Source organism: Acomys russatus, chromosome 15, assembly GCF_903995435.1.
Source record: "Acomys russatus chromosome 15, mAcoRus1.1, whole genome shotgun sequence".
NCBI classification, from domain to species: Eukaryota; Metazoa; Chordata; class Mammalia; order Rodentia; family Muridae; genus Acomys; species Acomys russatus.
The window spans coordinates 59,255,232-59,278,005 of record NC_067151.1 but is presented as its reverse complement, the minus strand read 5'-3'; the positions used below and the strand labels follow the sequence as shown (position 1 = coordinate 59,278,005).

The window sequence follows — 22,774 nt, the reverse complement described above, 5'->3', positions numbered from 1 at the left end:
TTTATGGGAAAACTACTTTCAATTTAAAAAAGAAGAAGAAAAAAAGTCTGTCTGTCACAAAAATAAATAAATAAGTAAATAAATAAATAAAGGTTGGGAGGCAGCTCCAAGAGTGTGAGCTTGCTCAGTGTTCACAAACCTGCTTTATCCCTACCACTACAGAAGCGGCAGCACAGAATAAATAAACTAATGGTCTTTTCTTCTCTAATAAAAAGTAATCACCATCAATTTTTATTTTCTTTATTCCCTATTATAAAAATAAGATTTTTTTTCTGGCCGTGGTGGCACACGCCTTTAAGCCCAGCACTAGAGGCAAAGGCAGGCAGATCTCTGTGAGTTCAAGGCCAGCCTGGTCTACAGAGAGTTATAGGACAGCCAAGGCTACACAGAGAAACCCTGTCTCAGAAAAAAATTTTTAAAAAAAAATAAATAAATAAGATTCTTCTCTCATACGCTGTATCTTGATTACAGTTTCCCTTCCCTCAACTCTCCTCCTCCCTTCCCATCTGGATCTGTCTCGCATCAGAAAAGAACAGGCTTCTATGAGAGAACAACAAAACGTAACAAATTATAATATAAAATAAAACAAAAACTACCACATCAAAGTTGGGTAAGACAAATCAACAGAAGGAAAAAGGCTAAGAGAAGGCACAAGACTGACCATATTACCCTGAATATGCCTGATCATGCATGCGGTCGATTTTATTTGCTTGAAAAATCTGAACACATGCTTACATGTAAATCTGGAATATAAATTTACCAAAATTTTAGAAAGCAGTTTAGTGCAACTACTAAAACATTCTAAAATACATGATAAAACATTCTGCAATACAGAACTCTTTCTGGAAATTCTACAGAAACTCTGAAAGCATAATAAAAGGGATGCGCGCGTGCACACACACACACACACACACACACACACACACACACACACACACACACAAAATCAGGGCATCACTGGTTAACAGTAAGAAACTGTAACATTTATGTAACACATTAAAATGTGAATTACTAGAGGCTTGGGTTTTGTATGTTGTTGTTTTTTTAACAATCACTTCTTGTAAATAAAATTCTGGAGCACACCAGAAAAAAAAAGGAAAGAGAGTCACTAATACAAGCACTCTTTCCTAGGGCAGTGAGTGCTCTGTTGGCATGCAGATGTTACATAAAAGCCAAAGATTTTAACTTTATTTTTCATAGTACAACATAGTACATATACCAAATAATATATAACAACTAAAATGTAAATAATAATTTTAATAAATGAAACTGGCGCATAAAAAATTATGAGTATAACCACAATTTTATAAGAAAATAATTACCTGTATATGCATATTTATACATATGGATCAGTGAACCCGAAGCTCTTACTGAAACACCACCCTTAATTCGTTCACAGATATTTGAATATTGAGTAGCTTGAGGGTTTGGGGTGCATAAATTTAGAGTAGGTTCTAATTTTCCTGTTATTGTTAAATTTTAAAAGAAATAACAAAAATATTTTTATTTAAATTTTTAAAAGAATACTTCACCAATCAAGCATAAAATGCAAGTAATCTGTGAAACATAAAATTTATAACCTTTGACATTCCTTTTATTTTTTAAATTACATTTTACTTATGTATGAGCACATGTGTGTTCATGCTCCACAGCACAGGTAGAGGTCAATTTTCTCCTTCTACCTATGAGCGTAAAGATCAAATTCAGGTTAGCAGGTTAGGCAGTGCACACCGTTGCCCACTAAGCCATCTCATTGGCTCTTGAAGTTCCCTAATGGGTTGCAGTTAATCTTATTATTCCAACATTTTGTCTATAACATGACTAAAGTGAACAATTAAACAACTTCTCAGAGTGCTAACAGTAAAATACTTTAATAATTTAAGGTCTTTACATATTTTACTCAAATTCATCCAGTTGAGCACAATCTAATTCACATTACGCTTTTAATTCAAGTGTGATTAATTTTTACTTGTTCATTATTTTTGTCTTTGGCGACACAGATCTAAAAAAAATACACTGTCTATTTAAAAGGAGTTTTGGGGTCATTCTCACAATCTGGAATAATTTAATTTAAAGTTTAATTAAAGAGTAGAAGCATTTCAGCATACCAAATTAAAACATTGTTTTTAACTGTATTAGATTTCACCCTTCTCTAGAAAGGAGGAAAGTTTTTAAAGATGAAAACATAGACGACAATGAAATTACACAGGTTGCTGGGCACACATCTGAAACCCTCAGCCCGCAGTGCGCAGTCCAGTGCAGTTGCTAGAAGCCTATTACTGCTTATAAAACCTAGTTCTGCAGTTGGTGGAACAGCACACAATGACAAACAGCCTCCCTGCTACAAAGGTGGCAGGAAATCTATCAAACTGAACAATAAAATTGCAATTGAGTTTCTTTGGCTTTTTATAGCAGCTGCATATATCCTGATATAACTGCAAAAGCAAACGCCGTGCGATTCTGCAACTTAGATCTTTACACATTGGTTCTTCATCAAGAGCTAGAATATAAATTTGTTATAGTGAGACCCAAAATAACTGCAGAAAGCAAAGGGTAAGCTTCATTATATAATTATATACTATAAATATAATACCACATGAAAAAAAAGTACATAAGATGCTTTTTTAAATAGATACTTTTACAGAGAGAGAATATGGCTACAAGAACGTCATTTTTAGCACGTACAAACTGTTCATCTCCTTAGCTAAATAACTCACACCTATCCCATTAGATATTCATATGAACTCTATTAGGTATTCTATTAGATATTCATATGAACAGCCTCTGTTGTCCCTTTTTAAAATAACATTTCAAAGTCAAAAAGAATGAATGTAGTGGTATGTAATTAAATTATTTTGTATAAATTTTATGGAGAAGAAATACCCTTTAATTTTAATCAATGAAGAAAATCCTCAAAAAGAAAATGAAAATATATGTGTAGAACTAAATTTAAAAGCTGAAATTACAAGAGCCAACTTGAAACAAGCTTTTCTTTGCCACTCACAATTCGGTTTAATACTTTAAAAAAAATGTATCATCATGGCAAAAATGGGGCCAATCTAGTTTTACTCCAGTTTAAAAATACAAAAACAGAAATACTACACAATTATTTCAGTCAGCATTTCCTTTAAAAAGGAGGCAGAGGACTGGCTTTTATCGGAAAGTAGACACAAGGCCTCTCCTTAAAGCAATTATTTTCTTTGCAAAGCAGTTTTAAGATCTGTTTCAAATCAAAAGGCACTGAAGTAAAGAAAAATACAAACTAAACAATGCCTGCCTCTTCTCTCTGACCACTCCATATTTATTCTATATAATCTGTCTTTAAAAAAAAAAAAAAACTACTTGCAAATATATTTCCTCCCTTTAACATTCTTTGTATTATATTTAAATTCACAAAAAGTAAACAGATTTTTTTAATAATTAAAAATCTATTAAGAGATTATAAACTGAGGTACATATTCCATTTCTTTAAGCGTTCCGCATTTCCACATACTCTCTTCTAAGGAGTGAAGCGTATCATGCTGCATTATGAAAGTAACAGGAGTATTTCCTACACACACGCAATAGCATTCAAGCCTTGAGTATGAGAAGTTTTAATGTATGAAATGCATATATGTGCACAAGCATGACTATGCACACGTGTGTATATGCCATCTGTCTGTGTCTGTGTGTGTCCACGTGTATGTGTGTGTGTATATGTGTGCATGCATATGCACATATGGATGTTTGTATAATTTGGAATTGGGTCTCTTTAGCGGCAAGGCTGATCTTGAAAAAAGAATTATCCTCTGCCATCCTTGCAAATAGCTGGGATTATAGGCATACATACACCACCACTCAAGGCAAAGAGCTAATGTTAGAATACAGATTTACAGCCTGTGGTATAGCTTAGTAGTAGGAAGCTTGCATAGTAGGCACAAGGCTCTGCATTTGATCCCTTGAGACTCTGAGGTTGGACAAAGAATCTATAATAAAATATGCATCCTAGTCAGGTCTGGTGGCACACGCCTTTAATCCCAGTACTCAGGAGGCAGAGGGAGGAAGATCGCTGTGAGTTCAAAGCCAGCCTGGTCTACAAAGCAAGTCCACAACAGCCTGGACTACACAGAGAAACCCTGTCTCAAAAAACAAACAAACAAAATATGCATCCTAAATTACCATGAAGAAGTGATCCAACATCATACTGTGAATGGCCATGGCATAGGTGCTTTCATAAGCAGCTACTGAACACTACTTGTGGCCTCTGGATAATACAGAGTTGCTTAATCATACACAGAGTAAATCAAGAAGCTTTACACAATAATGCACTTCTCACTTCCCCTTCCTACAACAAATGCTTAATATGTCACTGCCAAAAACTCAGCACCAAGCACAGTTCTATGGACAACACGAAGAAATGCTCAGTAGCTGCTGCTAAGGTACAAGAGAAGAGTTCTCTTTATTAGCAGAGAGCGAGGGGGTGCCACAGGGCCACGCTGCTACGTCACCAAGGGGGTGCCACAGGGCCACGCGTGGCGAGTGCTGGCCCACACTGCTACGCCACATGCAGCTTCTTCTTCACACGAATCACGCATCTCCACATGTTCTAGATGACACTCTATGCCTTTGCTTACTCTACTTTTCTCAGAAAGTCAAGCCATTTCTATCTGCATGAATGCGATTTACTCCTTAAGACTGTGCAATTTCCCCTGTTCCACAGACTCCCCAAACCTCACGGAGAAGCCACCACTCCTTTCACTGTCTGTCTCTCTTCTGTGGTATTTTCAGCCCTGAACCTTGTATACAACTCTTTTTACATGTATGTTATCTTCCATTAGAAAACCTTCCATGATAATATCTGTGTGGGGATCTTCTTGGATACATATAGGGAGTGAAAGAAAAAGAAAAAATTAAAATATTGGAAAGAAAGAGCAGATAACTACAAAGAGACCTGGGTACACGGTGACTGGGAATGCTGAAGAGAAAAAACCAACCAAACAACAGAGAGCTCAGAGGAAGGAGTGGAGATGAAAGAGATGCAGCTCCACTGAAGGAGGAACAGACAGCGCGAAGGGAAACAGGTTGCCAGCAGAAGGCCAGAGGTGAAGACTAAGTAGAGATGTTGGAGAGAAAGGAAAAAGATGCAAGGTGCTGATACTGGCTGACAGAGAAGGGCGAGAGAGAAGCAGAAAGCTGAGCAGGCAGTCATGGAGGTACAGACCATACCAAGTGTCTAGCTCTCAAGCCACAGTATGAGATGCACGAGTCGGGACTAACAAGAGACACTAACAAAAGTTACATGCTGTGAATTCATGGACTAGTGACCAGATGGGTTATCATTTAGTTAGGTCTTAAACAATGTGAAGGATATGGGCAAATAGAAAGGACTGTAAGTAAAGATTTAACACATTGTGGCATATTTGGAAAGAACTATAACCCTACAGCCAATGCAGTTTCCTGTCCAGTAGTGGAAGTTAGGAAACATTTAAGCACAGTATCAGTGAAAGACAAGGTAGACATAAGTTAAAATAATAATAATAATGATGATGATGATGATGATGATGATAAATTTTTAACCTAACTTGTTATGAAAAGAAAGAATAAACTGTCTATGGAGAGGAACAACATGCTATTTTTAGACTGATATATCCATAATTTTACATGGGATCTGTGGCATTATATTGTTTGTGTAGAAATCTACAGAGAAAATTCCACCCCCGTTGAGTTATATAGCTGGAAAGGAGAGCGTCACAGGTCCTCTGAAAAGATCTCACAGACTCCCAGTCTTGTGGTCACCTTTCAACATCTACCTGAAGGCTACATCGCCTAACCATCCTTCCTAAGGTAAAGTCACATACACTAAAAAACATGGGGGCAAAATCTGCTTCTTGCTTGGCACTTTCCTAACCTGCAAATTCCACCATATAGCTCCGAAATCTAATTCAAATGTATTTGAGACTCAAATGCAAATCAGGTTTGCTCGTTATCTCTCTGTAAAGGTTGAAAACCTACTAACAGTAAATCAGACCAAATGGGAATAGCCCACCAGGAACAGCCCAGCAGGCACAGCCCAGCAGGCACAGCCCACCATGCACAGCCCACCATGCACAGCCCAGCAGGCACAGCCCACCAGGCACAGCCCACCATGCACAGCCCACCAGGCACAGCCCACCAGGCACAGCCCACTAGGACAGAGGTGAAACAGTTAGCACTCACACTACAAACCAAAATAAGGTATGTAGGGATGGAACCTGCGCCTACACGGGATCACATTCTAGACAGTGGGGCTATAAGAGTGATATAGTGAAGAATAGCAACATATCAATAGATATACGGACAGGAGTGATATTGTTCCAAGTTTTTATTTATAACAGTATGTCAGGAGGATTTTGTCCTTGGCTCATGGTTAGCTAAACAAACTGATTAGAATCAAAACTTTAATGCAGAGAACAAAGGCACTTCATGAAATCAGTTATCTTCGTTTCCCGATAATTTTCTTAGGATTTGCTTTTTTATGATTTTAATGATGTGTGTGTGTACATGTAGGTAAGTGCATGTGAATTCAGAAGCCCTCAGAGGCCAGAGATATTAAAGGCCCCTGGTGCTGGAGTTGCAGGCAGTTAAGGCGCCTGGCGTGGGTTCCGGCAATGGAACCTGGTCCTCTAACAGACCCTTCCGCATTTCACATTCTGGCTGCCAGCGTTAAAGACGTACGGAACCACACAATAAGAAAACAAAAACTTAGATCCTGATGATACTTCAGTTAAAAATTTAAACTTGGCAAATGTTTTAAATTACAGAAGAAGTGATGAGGCGATGTGAATCAGTGAGAACAAAATGTACTAAGAAGGTAAATGCAGCACTAGTTAGGGAAGTCACACTGTCCTACAAAGGCTCACACATCACAGTTCTAAACACCTAGACAAACAGGGAAATCACACTGTCCTACAAAGGCTTACACATCACAGTTCTAAACACCTAGACAAACTCCCAGGTACAAATGATTTGCTCATCAGCTGACAGAAGAACAAAGTTGAAGCCTGCAAGGGAAAGCAACTGAGAATATGACCACAACTGGAGGAGTCAGTTATGAGTGACTGTAAACAGGGCACAAACGCACTTTGCAAAAAGCCACTTAGTATGCTATTGCAAAAACCCACTAAGTATAATAGCATTAACCTTAAGTTTAAGCATTGAAAAAAAAAAGAACATTATTTATTGTTAAGAGCGGTAAAACTTTGATAGTATGACTCAAGGACAGAGATCTTGCCCAGCATACACACTGCACTAGGTTCAATTCCTAGAACTGACCAAGAAAGAAATTATATATATATATACACACACACACACACACACACACACACACACACACACACACACACACACACATATTAAGGTATATACTTCAGTAAGAGTATAAAGAAAATATATAAATAGTAACATCAATTCATGTTAGTGGGGAGTGATGGCAGGAGATAGGACGAATAATTTAGACGACATTTGGGAAGGGCATTGAACTTTATAAACAATAAGTACTGGGCACATTGCTCTTTGTATCCTTCAATATCTGGATGATTTCATTATAACTTTTTTAAAACTAAAAAAGTAAAGAGCATGCTCGGAGAGGTGACATAAGCCTACCACTCAGCACTTAGGAGGTAAAGGCAGGAAGGTCACAAGTTCCAGATCACTCGTGGCCATCCTGGGTTATATCAAACACTGTTAAAAAACAGAAAAAGAGTTGATTCTTTGAAACCAACTTTTTACTTGACTTTGACCTTCACTAAGTGCAAATATAAGCCAGAACTTTCCTTTTCATTCAACTTCATATTATTTACAAGAGAAGAAAAACAAACTCCTCGGGTACCGTGGTGCACGCCTGTAATTCCAGCACTCAGGGAGGCAGAGGCAGGAGGATCTCTGTGAGTTTGAGGCCAACCTGGTCTACAGAGTGAGTCCAGGTCAGCCAAGGCTACACAGAGACACAGAGAAACCCTGTCTCAAAAAAAGAAAAAAAAAATCTCCCATCTTTGAAGATGGTGCGCCACCTTGTGTTCAAAACTTCCTAACAACAATAAAAATTCAGAGAAGATATATAAATTTCTATATTTTATGACATGTTTGATTTTACTTTTAAACACACATAATGCTGACACTTGAAAACAATTCTTTCATATCTAAATAAGTTAAGAATATTTTTATTAATGCTTTATTTGTTTTTAACTGCACTATATTTTCAGAAAACAGCTTGTCTTTTTCCTTTATTTCAAAGCATATCAATAATTTACTTGAGTAAAGTCAAAATTATAGGTACTTAAAATAAAAAACACTTTCATAAAGCAACTTACTTTTGAATGTGTGATAGATAAGGTGTCAACCCACACTCGCCAGCCGCCCCATTCATATTTGACTGCATGGTAAAGCAGGATTCTGAATATGGCATATACCATTTCTGTTATCTTTTGCTCATCTGAATTCTTAGGATTAAAATAGCAGAGAGAAAGCATCCATTCTTGCCACACAGAGCACTGTAGCAAGCTCCTGAAAGAAAAAAAAAGTATTGAATTACTAAAAACAATACAGTGACCAGAGAATTCTAAAGAGAAAAGGTCTATAAGAAAGAAAGAAGGAAGGAGAAAAAAGGAAGGAAAGAAGAAACAAACCAGGCCGGGTATGGTAGCACATGACTTTATTCCCAGAACTCAGGAGTCAGAGCCAGGTGGGTCCGGAAGCTATCCTGGTCTACAAAGTAAGTTCCAGGACAGCCAAGGTTACACAGAGAAAACCTATCTCAAGGTAAGGTAGGGGAGAGGCCCTAGTTATCAATAGTACACCCAAACCAGTTTTAACAATGTGATAATAAACATTCTAACTCTATGAGTTACTTACACACACTTATAAAAAAGGATTTTTCTAAGAAACTGGAATCATCATCTAAGGTAGGCACGAGTGCTGTAAATGAATGGTTTCTGTTGCAGCTTACCTCCTGTTTTCTCTACTGTTATTAAACAGTTTAATCATGTCAGAAAGAAAAGCTCGGCGAACCTCCATGCTCTCTGGGCACTGGGGAGAATTTCGAAGTAGGGTCGCAATTACTTTTAGTATCTCTGTAAGACAGTTCATAAATAAGTAAAAAACCAAACAATACAAAAAAATTCATGAAGGCAGATTAATATAAAAAATTTCTTGAGCTTAGCCGGATGTGGTGGCGCACGCCTTTAATCCCAGCACTTGTGAGGCAGAGGCAGGTGGATCGCTGAGTTCGAGGTCACCCTGGTCTACAAATTGAGTCCAGGACAGCCAAGGCTACACAGAGAAACCCTGTTTCAAAACACCAAACCAAACCAAACAAACAAAAAACAATTTCTTGAGCTTATCTTCATGAATGTCTACTAAAAACATTTTACAAAAATTGGGGAAATGTGCTAAGTCAAAATTTATTATAAAGAATTTTTAAATTTATAGAAAAAGAACTTATATTTGTTAGAAAGAACTTATAAACAAGCCAGGCGTGATGGTGCACATCTTTAATCCCAGCACTCAGGAGGCAGACGTAGCTGGATCTCTGTGAGTTCAAGGCCAGCCAGGGCTACACAGAGAAACCCTGCCTTGAAAACAAAACAAAACAACAAGAACAACAACAAAAAGAATTTATAAACAGGACAATGGTTTAATGTCACGTTGATGGCCTCTCCTCTCCAACAAGTGGCCTCGACACGATGAAGCAAGTGCCCTACCCCTAAGCTACACCCCGCCAGAGTTATGCTTCATACAGTCCAACAATACATTTAAATTATAAATAAACAAAACATTTAGTCTTCACCAAAGAGTAAAGTGGATCTTAAAAATAAACAAAAATTCCCACTATATTCAAAATCTTAAGGAAAAAAAAAGTTCTCATGCTGCATAATAATTTATGATATACACACAGCTTTTCCTTTATGAAATGAAGTTTTAAACCTATACAAAAAAATGAAACACATTTAACAGTGCCATTGGATTTCCACATCAGAATGTAGATACTTCTTATTCTCTTCAAAGTCAGGCCCTCTGAAAGAAGAGTCTGCGCTCCTGACTACTGAGCCACAGTCTCCAGCGCCAGGGGAACTGTGTCTTGAAGCACGTGATACTGGCCGTGTTCCCTGAGTCAGTCAGACAGTAAAAGGTTAAACAGTATGTATGGTTTGAATGGGTCCTCTCCAAAATGCAAGTGCTACTACCCATGTAACAGACAAGGCTAAGAGGTGGGATCTTTAAAAGTCATCAGGCCTTGCAGGGCTCTCCAATAAGGGCTCCAGGGCAACTTTCAACTTGCCTGCTCTGTCTTCCTTAGAGGGCAGAGCAGCCCTCGCCAGACCAAATAAAGGAACCTTCAGCTTGGATCTCTGAGCATACAAAAAAAATTTTAAGTAAATTCTATTCTTTTGAATTATCCAGTCTCAGCTGCTATGTTAGAGCACTATGTTCTAAGTTGATAAAATTTTCTAAAATTCTTACATTTTAATTATTCCCTTTTTACCATGAACAATAAATGGCATCATATGTCTTGGAAAGCAGAGGAAACTGAACTTCCAAGTTTCGTGCTTTTAAAATTGATATGATGGCCCAGGCAGTGGTAGTACACCCCTTTAATCCCAGCACTCAGTAGGCAGAGACAGGCAAATCTCTGAGTTTGAGGCCAGCCTGGTCTACAGAGTGAGTTCCAGGACAGCCAGGGCTACATAGAGAAACTCTGTCTCAAAAAATAAATAGGTAAATAAATAAATAAACATTAAAATTAGAAAGTTTAAGTTACTGTGTTTAATGATATACGTATGTGTAGGACACTGTACACAGAAACACAAAGGGCAGCTAGCTTAATCTTAGAATTACTCCCCATATAAAATGTAACTGAAATTTTAAAAGTCTTCTAACTAGTTACTCTGATGACATGATCTTAAAAAGAAGATGAGAAATGAACATGTCCAGTGTGTAAGAATTCTAAATTAAGTAGAACCGTGTTCCCATATCAACTTGGGCATTCCTATAATGGCAGTAATTTGGAATAAAAACTCTCCCCCATTGTTTATGTAATTTAACCTTTCATTACTAAATAACATAATAAAAACTTTCCTGAAAAAAGTCAGGGGGAAAAAAACTAAACCAAATCATATAAATACAATTCTAAACCTTTATATACGTCAAATTACAACACCAATTTGGTGTAACATTCAACAAAAGCATAAATAAAACTTGCGATCATTCCTTAAGAAAATATTTACTTGCTTCAATAACATTAACTTTTGTGTTTTCATACAGACTTTATTTTTAAAGCAGAAAAAGTAAAGTATATAAAATACATACGAGGGTTTTGTATCTTCACGGTGGAGTCAGGGTCTGGATGCTGTTTGTGTATCACCTGAGTACAGATCTGCTCTATAAGAATCTGCAAAGGTAAACAACAGACTCCTTAGCACAACCGCTGGGTGAGCAAAGCCACTAAGGAACTCCAAGCACAATACTAAAGCTCAGAGTGTGCAGCTGGGCACGGGGCTCACACCGGCTATCCCAGCTCTAGGGAGACTGAGGCAGGAGATTTGCCGAGACTGTACTGCCTGTCTTGGCTACAGACCTACATCCTGAAACAGCCTGAGCTTCAGAATGCGATGCTGTCTCAAAAATAGAACCTCTTATAACCCTGTATTTCCCATGCTAAATATATCAGACACATAATACCTTTAACACCATATGACATTTTTACTTCATTGTAAAATGAAATATCAAATAGTCAACACAATGGAACAAACACAAAATAGGGATAACTAGATTACTTAGTAACTCATAAATAATAAACTTTGAAAATGCAGCCATATTACCTTTATATAAATAATTTAAAGGTGATACATTATAAGCCAATGATCTCATTTTATGTAAATGCTGACAATTATACTGACACTTTCATAATAAATTAATAATTAAGTTCAAACTACACTCTTACCTCAAACAGAACATTATATGTGGTCATGGTGATTAGATTTGTCTGAAGCATGAGTCTCTCAGCTAGCAAAGAGAACAATCCATGCCCGAGCATGACTTCAGCTTTTCTCCTAAGAAAACATGAAAGGAGTCACATAATGAAGTTTGGGGGTTCACAAATAGATAGAGGAAACACATTTTTCTCTGATTGTAAATTCCAACTCAATTACTCTCACATTTTCCAACCCAGAACTTTCAATGCAAGTCACAGTATAAGCATAACTGACGTTCATGAGGCAAAAGAAATGAGCTATGTTACACCATAGCAATAATGTGAACTAAATTCTTGAGAGCAATTATCTGTTGCTGCCATCTGCCAGCTCTGGGCCCTACTAGGGACAATGATCTAAGGCACATGAATGCCTCAGAATCACAATGTAAAGGGAAAAAATGTGAATAATTTAAGAAACTGAACTAGAAACATGTGCACTAAAATTAACATTACAGGCATAAACTTTAAAACTAGAAACCACATACTTGAATTCTACCTTAGGATTAGCAAACTTTTTCTACACCATAAATATTTAAGATCTTGAGGATCAGCTGGGCATGAAGGTACACACCTGTAATCCCAGCACTCAGGAGGCAGAGGCAGGCAGATCTCTGTGAGTTCAAGGCCAGCCTGGTCTATAAAGCGAGTCCAGAACAGCCAAAGATACACAGAGAATCCCTGTCTCAAGATAACAAATCAAAATACAAAAAAAAAAAAAAAAAAAAAAAAAACCCACGAAATCTTCAGGATCATATGGTCTCTATCATATCTCAGCATTGTCTTTAGACCATGAAAACATTCCCTGGTATGCAAATAATAACCTGGCTGTGATGTAATAAAATTTACATGCAGGTAGCAGCTGGGTTCAGAAAGACTGCAGTTTACTACGGCCTGTTTGTTCTACCTCCTAACTGTAGCAACAGATAGAATATGCTGGTTGTCACATTTGGGTGACTGTATCAAGGTAAATGATACAGATAATGCACAGGGTGACTCAGTTCACCAAAATGAAGCCTTCAATGCATTCACACTAATTCTCATGAAAACCTGACACATAAATAACTTAAATAATTTGCATATCAGAACCTAAATACTCTTATCCAGTTGTATCTTTAAAGATTTATTTATTTATTTACTATGTATACAGTGCTTTGCCTGGAGGCCAGAAGAAGGCATCAGATCACACTATAGATGGTTGTAAGCCACCATATGGTTGCTGGGAATTGAACTCAGGACCTCTGGAAGAGCGGACAGTGTGTTCTTAACCACTAAGCCATCTCTCCAGTCCCAGTTGTATGTTTAAAATGTGCAATGATGGCATTAAATTCACATAGCAATTTATAGATAAAAATGAAGTAATCAGCATGACAACAAAAAAGTAACTAAAGGAATCACAGAATGGAAATATTATTCCAAAGCTTTAAATATTTAATATACAACAGTTGATTTTAGATTTCATGCATACTCACTTTGGGGCCAGATGTTTTAAAAAATAGCCCAGTGCCTTGAGTGCCTGTACTCTGATTCCTTCGCTTTTTGATGCCAAAAGTTTATAGATAACACTGAATAAACAAAAAATGAGAAAAAAAAAACTAGTATAAATGTAATTTTCAATGTTAATATCATTACAAACTTATTTCAAATAACATACAAGTATATTCAATATACATTTCTGATATCTAAAACGCATTTATTTATCTATAGATCAAAGGATCTACAGATCCTTCCAGTGAAAACAAATCAGAGTTAACTAAAATTTCCAAAACACACGAGTGACTCCTGAGGCCCACACATATATGCTAATCTTACTGTATATACCTGGCTCAAAAAACTGTTTAAAGGTAGTACATTTGTAAGTTTATAAATAATTATTATCACCATGAAAAATAAAAGAATGGACTAGTACTGTGTGATCATCAGAAAAGACATATTTAGGTAGTACATTTTAGTTTTTAGAACTAATTGATTATTAGGTGTGGTAGCGTATGCCTGAAACCCCAGCACTCAGGAAGCTAAGTTAGGAAGGATCACCAGGAAGTGGGGGCTAAAACCCAAGCACGTACTGTAACCCTAACGAGAGATACATGGCTAGGAAATCCACAGGCCCTAGTGGGGAGCTTGCTACTGTTGTAAAGTCAAATTGACATGGTGTCAAACTGCCTTTTAAAATATCTATGCTTATACCCAGAGACAAATGCCTCTCTTTGCAGAGCGGTTGTGAATATAGAGACTCAGGTCTACTCAAGATGCTGAGAACAGGTGACTGCTGAGCACATAAACAAGTCGTTTATACCACACACTCGAAAGTTCAAGGGAACATTACAGAACACGATAGAGAAAAAACATTTAGGAGCTGGAAGACAAGGAGAAGAGCTTTAAAATGCCATCTTCTGGGTCTGACATAGCAGCTTTCGTTACCCTCCCAGGCTCCAACGAGATCCTGTCATCAATTATGGATAAGGAAGAGTCATGGGGACCCAACTCTCCCTGCTGAACTACTGGCTACAGAAAATTCTGGAAGAGAGGTAGTCACTGTCTTCAGGTTATATCCACTTGTGAATCCAACCAAAAACTATGCATATTCCACAACTACAGATACACAGATGGCCCAGTAAATTACAAAACAAACAAAAAGATATGAATGTGGGAGCAGAATTCTTAGGGAGAAGGGGAAATTGACAAGAATGAGATGAGAGTAATTAAAGTGTATTTTATACATATATGAAAGTGTCAAAAAATAGTTAAGTTAAAAATATATATAATGAAACAAAAACCCAATAATTTTTAAAACAATAAAAATTTTTAATTAAATGAAATAATTCCAAAACTAAAAGAGATTTAAAACCACAACTAAAAGGATGAAGTTTATAATAAATTCTCAAAAATAAAATTACTTTAATCTTAAAAGAACACTAAAAGCTTTCTGCTATATGAATAAACACAAAAGTAAAAATCAAATGGTTTATTACAGCATTCTTTTCTACAAAAATACTTATTATAAAGACAAAATTAGAATTTTATGTTAACTTAAAAATTAAGATAGAGTCAAGTTGATGGCGCACACCTTTTTTTTTTTTTTTAATATTAATGTATTTACTATGTATACAGTGCTCTGCCTGCAGGTACACCTGCAGGCCAGAAGAGGGCATCAGATCATATTACAGATGGTTGTGAGCCACCATGTGGTTGCTGGGATTTGAACTCAGGACCTCTGGAAGAGCAGTACTCTTAACCAGTACTCTGAACCTTCCAGCACAGATGGTGCAGACCTTTAATCCCAGTACTCGAGATATAAGAGCAGAGGGACCACAGTAAATTCAAGACCAGTCTAATCTACCCTGTCTAAAAAATAAGGAGAGGAAAAAAAAAAAAAAAAAAAAGATAGCATCTCTCTAGGTAAACTGCTGCATTTAATAGTATATGCATAAAAAATAGAGTAATAACAGAACTTAAGACTCATTCACAAAAAATCATAAAATAATCTTAATTTTAATCGAGTTAAAAATCTTAAATTAAATTATTTCCTGCAATAAACTCTTTTTTATAACCTAGAATCAAATAATGTCTCATATTTAAGAATCTAGCATTTCCAATGAAATGTTTTATAGTAAATATAATTAGAACTCTCCAAATGCTAACTCTTACCGTAACCCATTCCTTTGGTCAAAAGCAGGAATCATGGAGTTAGGATGCTCTGCCATTAATGCAACAAGCAACTGTAAGACATCCATTAGATTGTCGTCCTAGAATTATTTTAATAAATTAAAAATAAAATGAAGAAAATCAACTCTCCAAATACTAAGTACTTCTAAAACAATATAAGTTTCAACTTTAAATAAATAAGTAGAAAAACTTATAATATACCAGTTTTGAATAAATGGTATTCTTTAAATATTTTAATTATAAGTAAAATATTTACTTATAATTATACCTTAAATATACAGTTCAAAGCACATATCATCCTACCAGCTTGCAAAGTTAATTAACTAATAGCTAATTAATTTATGAAAGAAACAACTAAGTATATACCATAAAAAAAAGCCAGAGATTTTCTTAGAGAGACAGAATGGCTTTATGCTATACTATATCATAATATCCCTGCAGCATATTCTACAGAAATGGAGTATCTGACTTAATGAATTGGTTTTTGCTGTTGTCACCAACATGTCAGCTCACGACCAGTATCCAGGGATCTAATGCCCTCTTCTGGCCTTCACAGGCACCAGGAACATACAGGAATCATACATGTCAGCAAAATGCATACACTCATTAAATAAATAAATAAATAGTTTAGTTAAAGATAAAAGAGATATCTGAACCCATTTAATTTTCAACTAAGCAAGTTTAACTCTATTACAAATGTGAACTATTTATAAAAAATATCCAAGCATGCAAAAAACAGTAAGAATGTATTACAAATTTTAAATCCAATCATTCTCAGGTCTACTTTTTTCTTTGTTATACTGGTTCCTAACTATAGAATTTAGTGTACTTTATTCACAAAATAAACTGCCATTTTATGATGATTCACAGAACCATACTGTGGCAATAAAAACATTAAAATGACAATTCATTAGCACTGAATAGAGATGTATTCTCCATGACAGTGAAATAATTAGTAAAAATTTCCTTGATTTTTTTACTTTTAAAAAACATCTCTAATGCAGCTTGAAAAACTAAAATCCCCCAGATCCCAGTGAGTTTTGGGACAGCCCGGTCTACAAAGTGAGTGCAGGGCAACCAAGGCTACACAGAGAAACCCTGTCTCAAAAAGAAACAAAAAATTAATAATAATAATAATAATAATAATAATAATAATAATAATAATAATAATCCCCAAATAAGAAATTAAAGTATTACCTCATGCATAGTGAGCAGGTAATTAAGAATGGCCTGTAGCTCATCTTCCTTTACTCCAGAGTCCTTCAGAAACATAACACACATATCTTGGCATTACACATAAAAATCATTTTTTTTCTTTTTTTTTTTTTTTATTAATTTATTCTTGTTACATCTCAATGGTTATCCCATCCCTTGTATCCTCCCATTCTTCCCTCCCTCCCATTTTCCTATTATTCCCCTCCCCTATGACTGTTCCTGAAGGGGATTACCTCCCCCTGTATATGCTCATAGGGTATCAAGTCTCTTCCTGGTAACCTGCTGTCCTTCCTCTGAGAGCCACCAGGTCTCCCCCTCCAGGGGACATGGTCAAATGTGAGGCACCAGAGTACGTGAGAAAGTCATATCCCACTCTCCACTCAACTGTGGAGAATGTTCTGACCATTAGCTAGATCTGGGTAGGGGTTTAAAGTTTACCGCCTGTATTGTCCTTGCCTGGTGCCTTAGTTTGAGTGGGACCCCTGGGCCCAAATCTGCCTATCATAATGTTCTACTTGTAGGTTTCTAGGACCCTCTGGATCCTTCTACTTTGCTATTCTCCCATGCTTCTCTCATTTAGAGTCCCAATAGGATGTCCTCCCCTCTGTCCCAGTTTCCTGGTAAGTGAAAGCTTTCGTGGGACATGCCCCTTGGGCTAGTATGCAGATATAAGTGAGTAAAGACCATTTGAGTCCTTCTGCTTCTGGGTTAACTCACTCATTATGATCATTTCTAGTTCAATCCATTTATCCACAAATTTCGGGAAATCCTTGTTTTTAATATAGCTGAGTAGTATTCCATAGTGTATATGTACCACAGTTTCTTTATCCATTCTTCTACTGATGGACACTTAGGCTGTTTCCATGTTCTGGCTATTATGAATAAGGCTGCTATGAACATGGTTCAGCAAATTTTCTTGTTGTGTGCTAGAACATCTTCTGGGTATATTCCAAGGAGAGGAATAGCTGGGTCTTGAAGAAGCCCTATTCCCATTTTTCTGAGATAGCACCAGATAGATTTCCAAAGTGGCTGTACTAGTTTGCATTCCCACCAGCAATGAAGGAGTGTTCCTCTCTCCCCACATCCTCGCCAGCACAAAAATCATTTTTAAAGCCATATATAGATTAGTTAAGTTCTCCAGCTGCTATGACTCTAAAACTAACACAAAAATCTAAGTTTAAAAGAAAATTTTGAGGAAGCACAAAAGACATACAGTCTGAAGACTCTACAGAAATCAAAGGACATGTCTCTTTCCAAACCTAATATGACAGCTAATAAGGTACCTCAGCATAAAGAATAAGGAGTAAAATGGTGAGAAAATACTGCACAAGCCAGGAACCCTAGCACCTAGAAGGTTCAAGCCAAAGAATCAGAAATTCAAACCATCCTAGACTACACAGTGAGTTCAAAGAGAGCCTGCGCTATATGAGACTCTCTTAACAGAGGAAGGAAGGAAGGAAGGAAGGAAGGAAGGAAGGAAGGAAGGAAGGAAGGAAGGAAAAACAATAATATATTGGCAAAAAAAAAAAAAAAATCCGAAGACTGCTATTTTATAAAATCAAGATCTCTTTTTAAAAATATTAGATTTTATTTTATTTATAATAAAAAGGCATACAAATGTGATCACTTCTAAAGGCTGATAAATCTCTGTTATATTTATATTAAAAATTCTGCTTCTCAAAGTCTGAGTGCCACATACAAGGACCCCTGAAAATGAAATCTTACTTAGGAGTTTTGTTGGCTACTGCACCATACAAGCAAGTACAAAACCTAGTGTTAAATGGGGGCTTTAAACATTTGCCAAATGAAAAGACAAATACTCCTGAATTCTCATAGAAATGTATATAACATATATTAAAACTGCCAAACTTGAATTCTGCAGTAATTTATGTATACCCAGAAGAAACTAGAATGAAACACAGAATATGAAAACAACATCTCTCAACAAAGTTCTGTCTTATTTGAATGGCAAAGAATAAACAAGCAGAGACTACATTTTATGTAAAATTATCAGCTGTGACATGGAGCATGTGGTAGGGGAAGAAACAAACTTACCTTCATTACTAATTGCTTGATGAACATCAGTAGGAACGCTCGCAGAGAAAGTATTTCTTTCTGATTGGGTCTCGGTCCATCTTTAAAGACATGCACAATTAGTATCTCATAGTTCTTAAGGCTAACGGAAATACAAGGCTTTCATTACCAAGCCCTTTCCGTTTGTTTAAAAGAAACGTAGAGCTAAGCATGGTGGCACAAGCCTTAAACCCAGCACTCCGAAACAGAAGCAGGCATATCTCTGAGTTTGAGGCCAGCCCGGTCTACAGATTGAGTTCTAGGCTAGCCAAGGCTGCATAATGAGAGCCTGTCTCAAGCAAGCAAGCAAGCGTGCACACATTCGCGCGCGCACACACACACACACACACACACACACACACACACACACGATCACAAATGCCAATCTTCTAAAGAGAGGCTTTCCCCTTTTCTACCTGTTGAAAGGCAAGCATTTGCTTTCATATTCAACTGTATATGCAGTACTCCAAAAGCACAAAACAGATTATATTGTCTGCTAGCTATGACAGTGGAAGGAGAAAAGAGATGCCAGTGAGAAGTGAATATAATCAAACTACAGACACTGTATAAATATAAAATATTGGCTAAAAATAAAATTTTTAAAAGTTCATACTTCAAAGAGGTGAGATCTCAACAGCAAACAATGTGATAAAATTTGTAGTTGATAATAGTATTTATATTTTGTTCTGAAAGTGCTTGTTACTAAGATAACAGAAATTACAAAATTTTTTTAAAAGAAAAATCTACACTTTGGGCGGTAAAATGTTATTATGCAAATTGGGTATGAAACAACTTTTTCTGCTGTTGTCCCTTTTCAGCTTTTAGAAAAAGCTTGCTTTGCCACACAAGACTGTTAGTGAAGAAAGGAAACGTTATGCTGGCTACCGCTGGCATCTCCAGTCCTTGGGCAAGTCCTTGGTCACACATGGCTCACATTAAGTCAATTTTCATGTCTCAAGCATCTAATTCCAAGGTACAAACCTTCTGAAACCAAATAACTATTGCTCTAAGACCTCAAGTTAGGGACCTGTTTGCCTCATAAATTCTACAGTTTCCCTAGTAATCACTATTTACAGCTAGTGCCCAGACCACCAAAGCACAGGACCACCATGACCTTGAACAGATCAATTAAAACAGGAAGAAAATTGTGTAAAATGTGTTCCACATGATAATTCCTAGACAGTTAACAACAAGCTAAACAGACGAGAGCCATGACATTTGCCCAGCTCCCTCAACTGACCTGTGAGACTCCCTGAAGTCACTAGTTACTTATAAAATAAAGATCAGGACATGAAACTTGCAATCGACCAGTTTGTGAAAGTCCTACAGCACCACCAAATCTCCATCAGGGAGTTCTGGAATAAGTCTACAAGTGCCAATGCTTGCCAGCTTAAACAGTTCATATGGGTTATGTCCTTGCAGCTTTCTCAGCTGTAGATGCATTATTCTCAAAGAATAAATTTACTTTGAAGGTTAAATTAAGTAGCATAAAAAGTATAAAACCTACTTTTCTAAGTCACTGTATAGTCAAACCTTTAACAATAATGGCAATACATGGTTTTCTGGCTCCTGGGCATCTACTTATATTTTGAAGCAACAGTCTTTAAACACGATCAAAGAACAGAACCCACCCTCATCTCAGACTATGTCTGATGAGGTCAGGCACCTCCAGGTGTGGGTTGTTAGTGCAATAACTGCCACAGACTAAGGCATAGGATCAGCCCAAGCCACTGAGCAACACAGACCAAAAGAGACTTAAAAATACTTGATACAGGGAGATGCTCTTTACAGCTAGGAAAACTTAAAGGCAGACTGGCTGCTTGCTATTGCAAAGAGAGTAAATTCCTGAAAACATCTGACACAGAAGAGCTAGTCATGTGTAGAGACAAACATGGTGCTCTGAGCATTTTCCAAACACCTGCACCAGTTGCACCTGTGACCACCTCTTTGTATCAGCTGATTAGCTCTCTTTTAACATAAGCCAGTTAGAGTAGGTTTTACAAAACTTAAAAAGCTTTACTTTGACCTTCCCCCATGAACTAACTTTCCACATGTTCGGAAATTACCACCCTTGCATTGCTTGTCCTGATTATGAAAGAAAACTTTTACTGAAGTTTTAGAATTTCATTACATCTTTATTATACACAGAAACCTCCTACATTTCTACGAAATCTCCATCTCCAGAAAGGACCAGATTCAATGACTCTCACTATGGTTATCTCAGCACCAATACCAGTAAGCAATTAATTTGTTTTTCTCAGTGGCAATGTGTTACAACTAGCCTGGTCATATCTGCTTCCCAAACAACTCATTTAAAAAACAGCACCACCCTTCCCTAACGGTAACACAATGTTGGTGGCAGCAATTTACAACAAACTAATAAAAGTTGCTCTAACAAGGGGCTGTAGAAATGGCTCTGAGGTTAAGAACACTGGCTGCTCTTCCAGAGGACCCAGGTTTGATTCCCAGCAACCACACAGCAGCTCACAGCCTTCCACTCCAGGTCCAGGGGCTCTGACGCCCTCTTCCAGACTCTGAGAACACTAGGCACACATGCCGTACACAGACCTATATGCAGGCAAACACTTCATACACATAAAATAAAATGAAAAAAAAATCTACTGGTTTCTTTTGTGTCCTGATTTACCATGTGCACAACATGACATTCAGACAGCAGGAAGATACCTAGTCCTTTGGGGGTGATGCCACTTCGGTCCTGAGGATTCACGGCCCAGTAGTAGTACTTCAGTGTGTGCATGATGAGCAGCACTGTTCCGACTCTCCGAATGGTGTTATATATGTTGACTGTACCAATGAATTCAGTGGACAGGTAAGTATAAAGCATCAACTGAACCTACAAGACCAAGATGAAGAACACGGTCAAAGAAGCTCATTGGCACCCGTCTCACGGGCTGTTGTGTTTGGACTATATTTATTCCAAAAGGTAAGATGCTGAGCTTGATGACATCGTATCAGACATCAAAACACACAAGCACACACACATACTCCTCATAAAATAAACATCCCAAAATATGTCACTTTTTGCTATATTTATCCAATGGAAATAATTCATTTATCCCATATTTAGCAGTCACCAATTTTTCATTAGCATCTATATCTTTATAATAAATGTCTGCTTTAACCAGGTGCTTTGTGTGGTATATTTGGGTCAGTAGGTGAGTGAATTTGTTTGCTTGCTTGCTTGCTTGCTTGTTTGTGACAAGGTCTCACTATGTGCCCCTGGCTGGTCTGGAACTCAATATGTAAACCAACGTAGCCTCAATCGCAAAGAAATTAACCTGCCTCTGTCTCTTGGATGCTGGAATTTAAGAATTGATGGTATATACCACCATGCCTGGCCTTAAATAATCGTTATGACTACATTAATACTTTCTGTATTTTACAAAAACAAAACAAAACAAAACAATACACAAAAAAATTGAAGCAGCCAGGCGCAGTGGTTCATGCCTGTAATCCCAGCACTCTGGGAGGCAGAGGCAGCAGGATCTCTGAGAGTTTGAGGCCACTCTGGTCTACAAAGTAAGTCCAGGACAGCCAAGGCTCCACAGAGAAATACTATCTCAGAAACAAAACAAAACAGAACAAAAATAGAAGCTAGGACAGGGAGATGACATACTTGGTGAGGAAAGCAATTGGTGAGTAAGTGTAAGAAACTGCATTTGGATCCCCAGAACCAATGAAAGGTCACACACATGGCAGCCTATGTCTGTCATCTCAGCACTCCTACACAGAGATGGAGAGCAGAGGCCCAGACAAGAGAGCCCCTAGACACTGGAAGGTCAGCGGGCATAGGCAATGATGAACAGCAAGAGATCC

At 37.2% G+C, this 22,774-nt stretch overlaps 1 protein-coding gene across 1 annotated transcript in view; it reads right to left on the bottom strand.

Annotated features, from left to right (window-relative positions):
- Lrba (LPS responsive beige-like anchor protein) overlaps positions 1-22,774 on the bottom strand; it is a 540,702-nt gene that overhangs the window by 436,718 nt on the left and 81,210 nt on the right. Inside the window, exons 14-22 of the mRNA XM_051157393.1 lie at positions 21,623-21,791; positions 18,920-18,999; positions 16,847-16,909; positions 15,632-15,729; positions 13,456-13,548; positions 11,957-12,065; positions 11,323-11,404; positions 8,963-9,086; positions 8,328-8,520 (exon numbers count right to left, since the gene is read on the bottom strand). Of these exons, the coding sequence (XP_051013350.1) occupies positions 8,328-8,520; positions 8,963-9,086; positions 11,323-11,404; positions 11,957-12,065; positions 13,456-13,548; positions 15,632-15,729; positions 16,847-16,909; positions 18,920-18,999; positions 21,623-21,791 (1,011 nt within the window). The remainder of the gene's footprint in view (positions 1-8,327; positions 8,521-8,962; positions 9,087-11,322; positions 11,405-11,956; positions 12,066-13,455; positions 13,549-15,631; positions 15,730-16,846; positions 16,910-18,919; positions 19,000-21,622; positions 21,792-22,774) is intronic.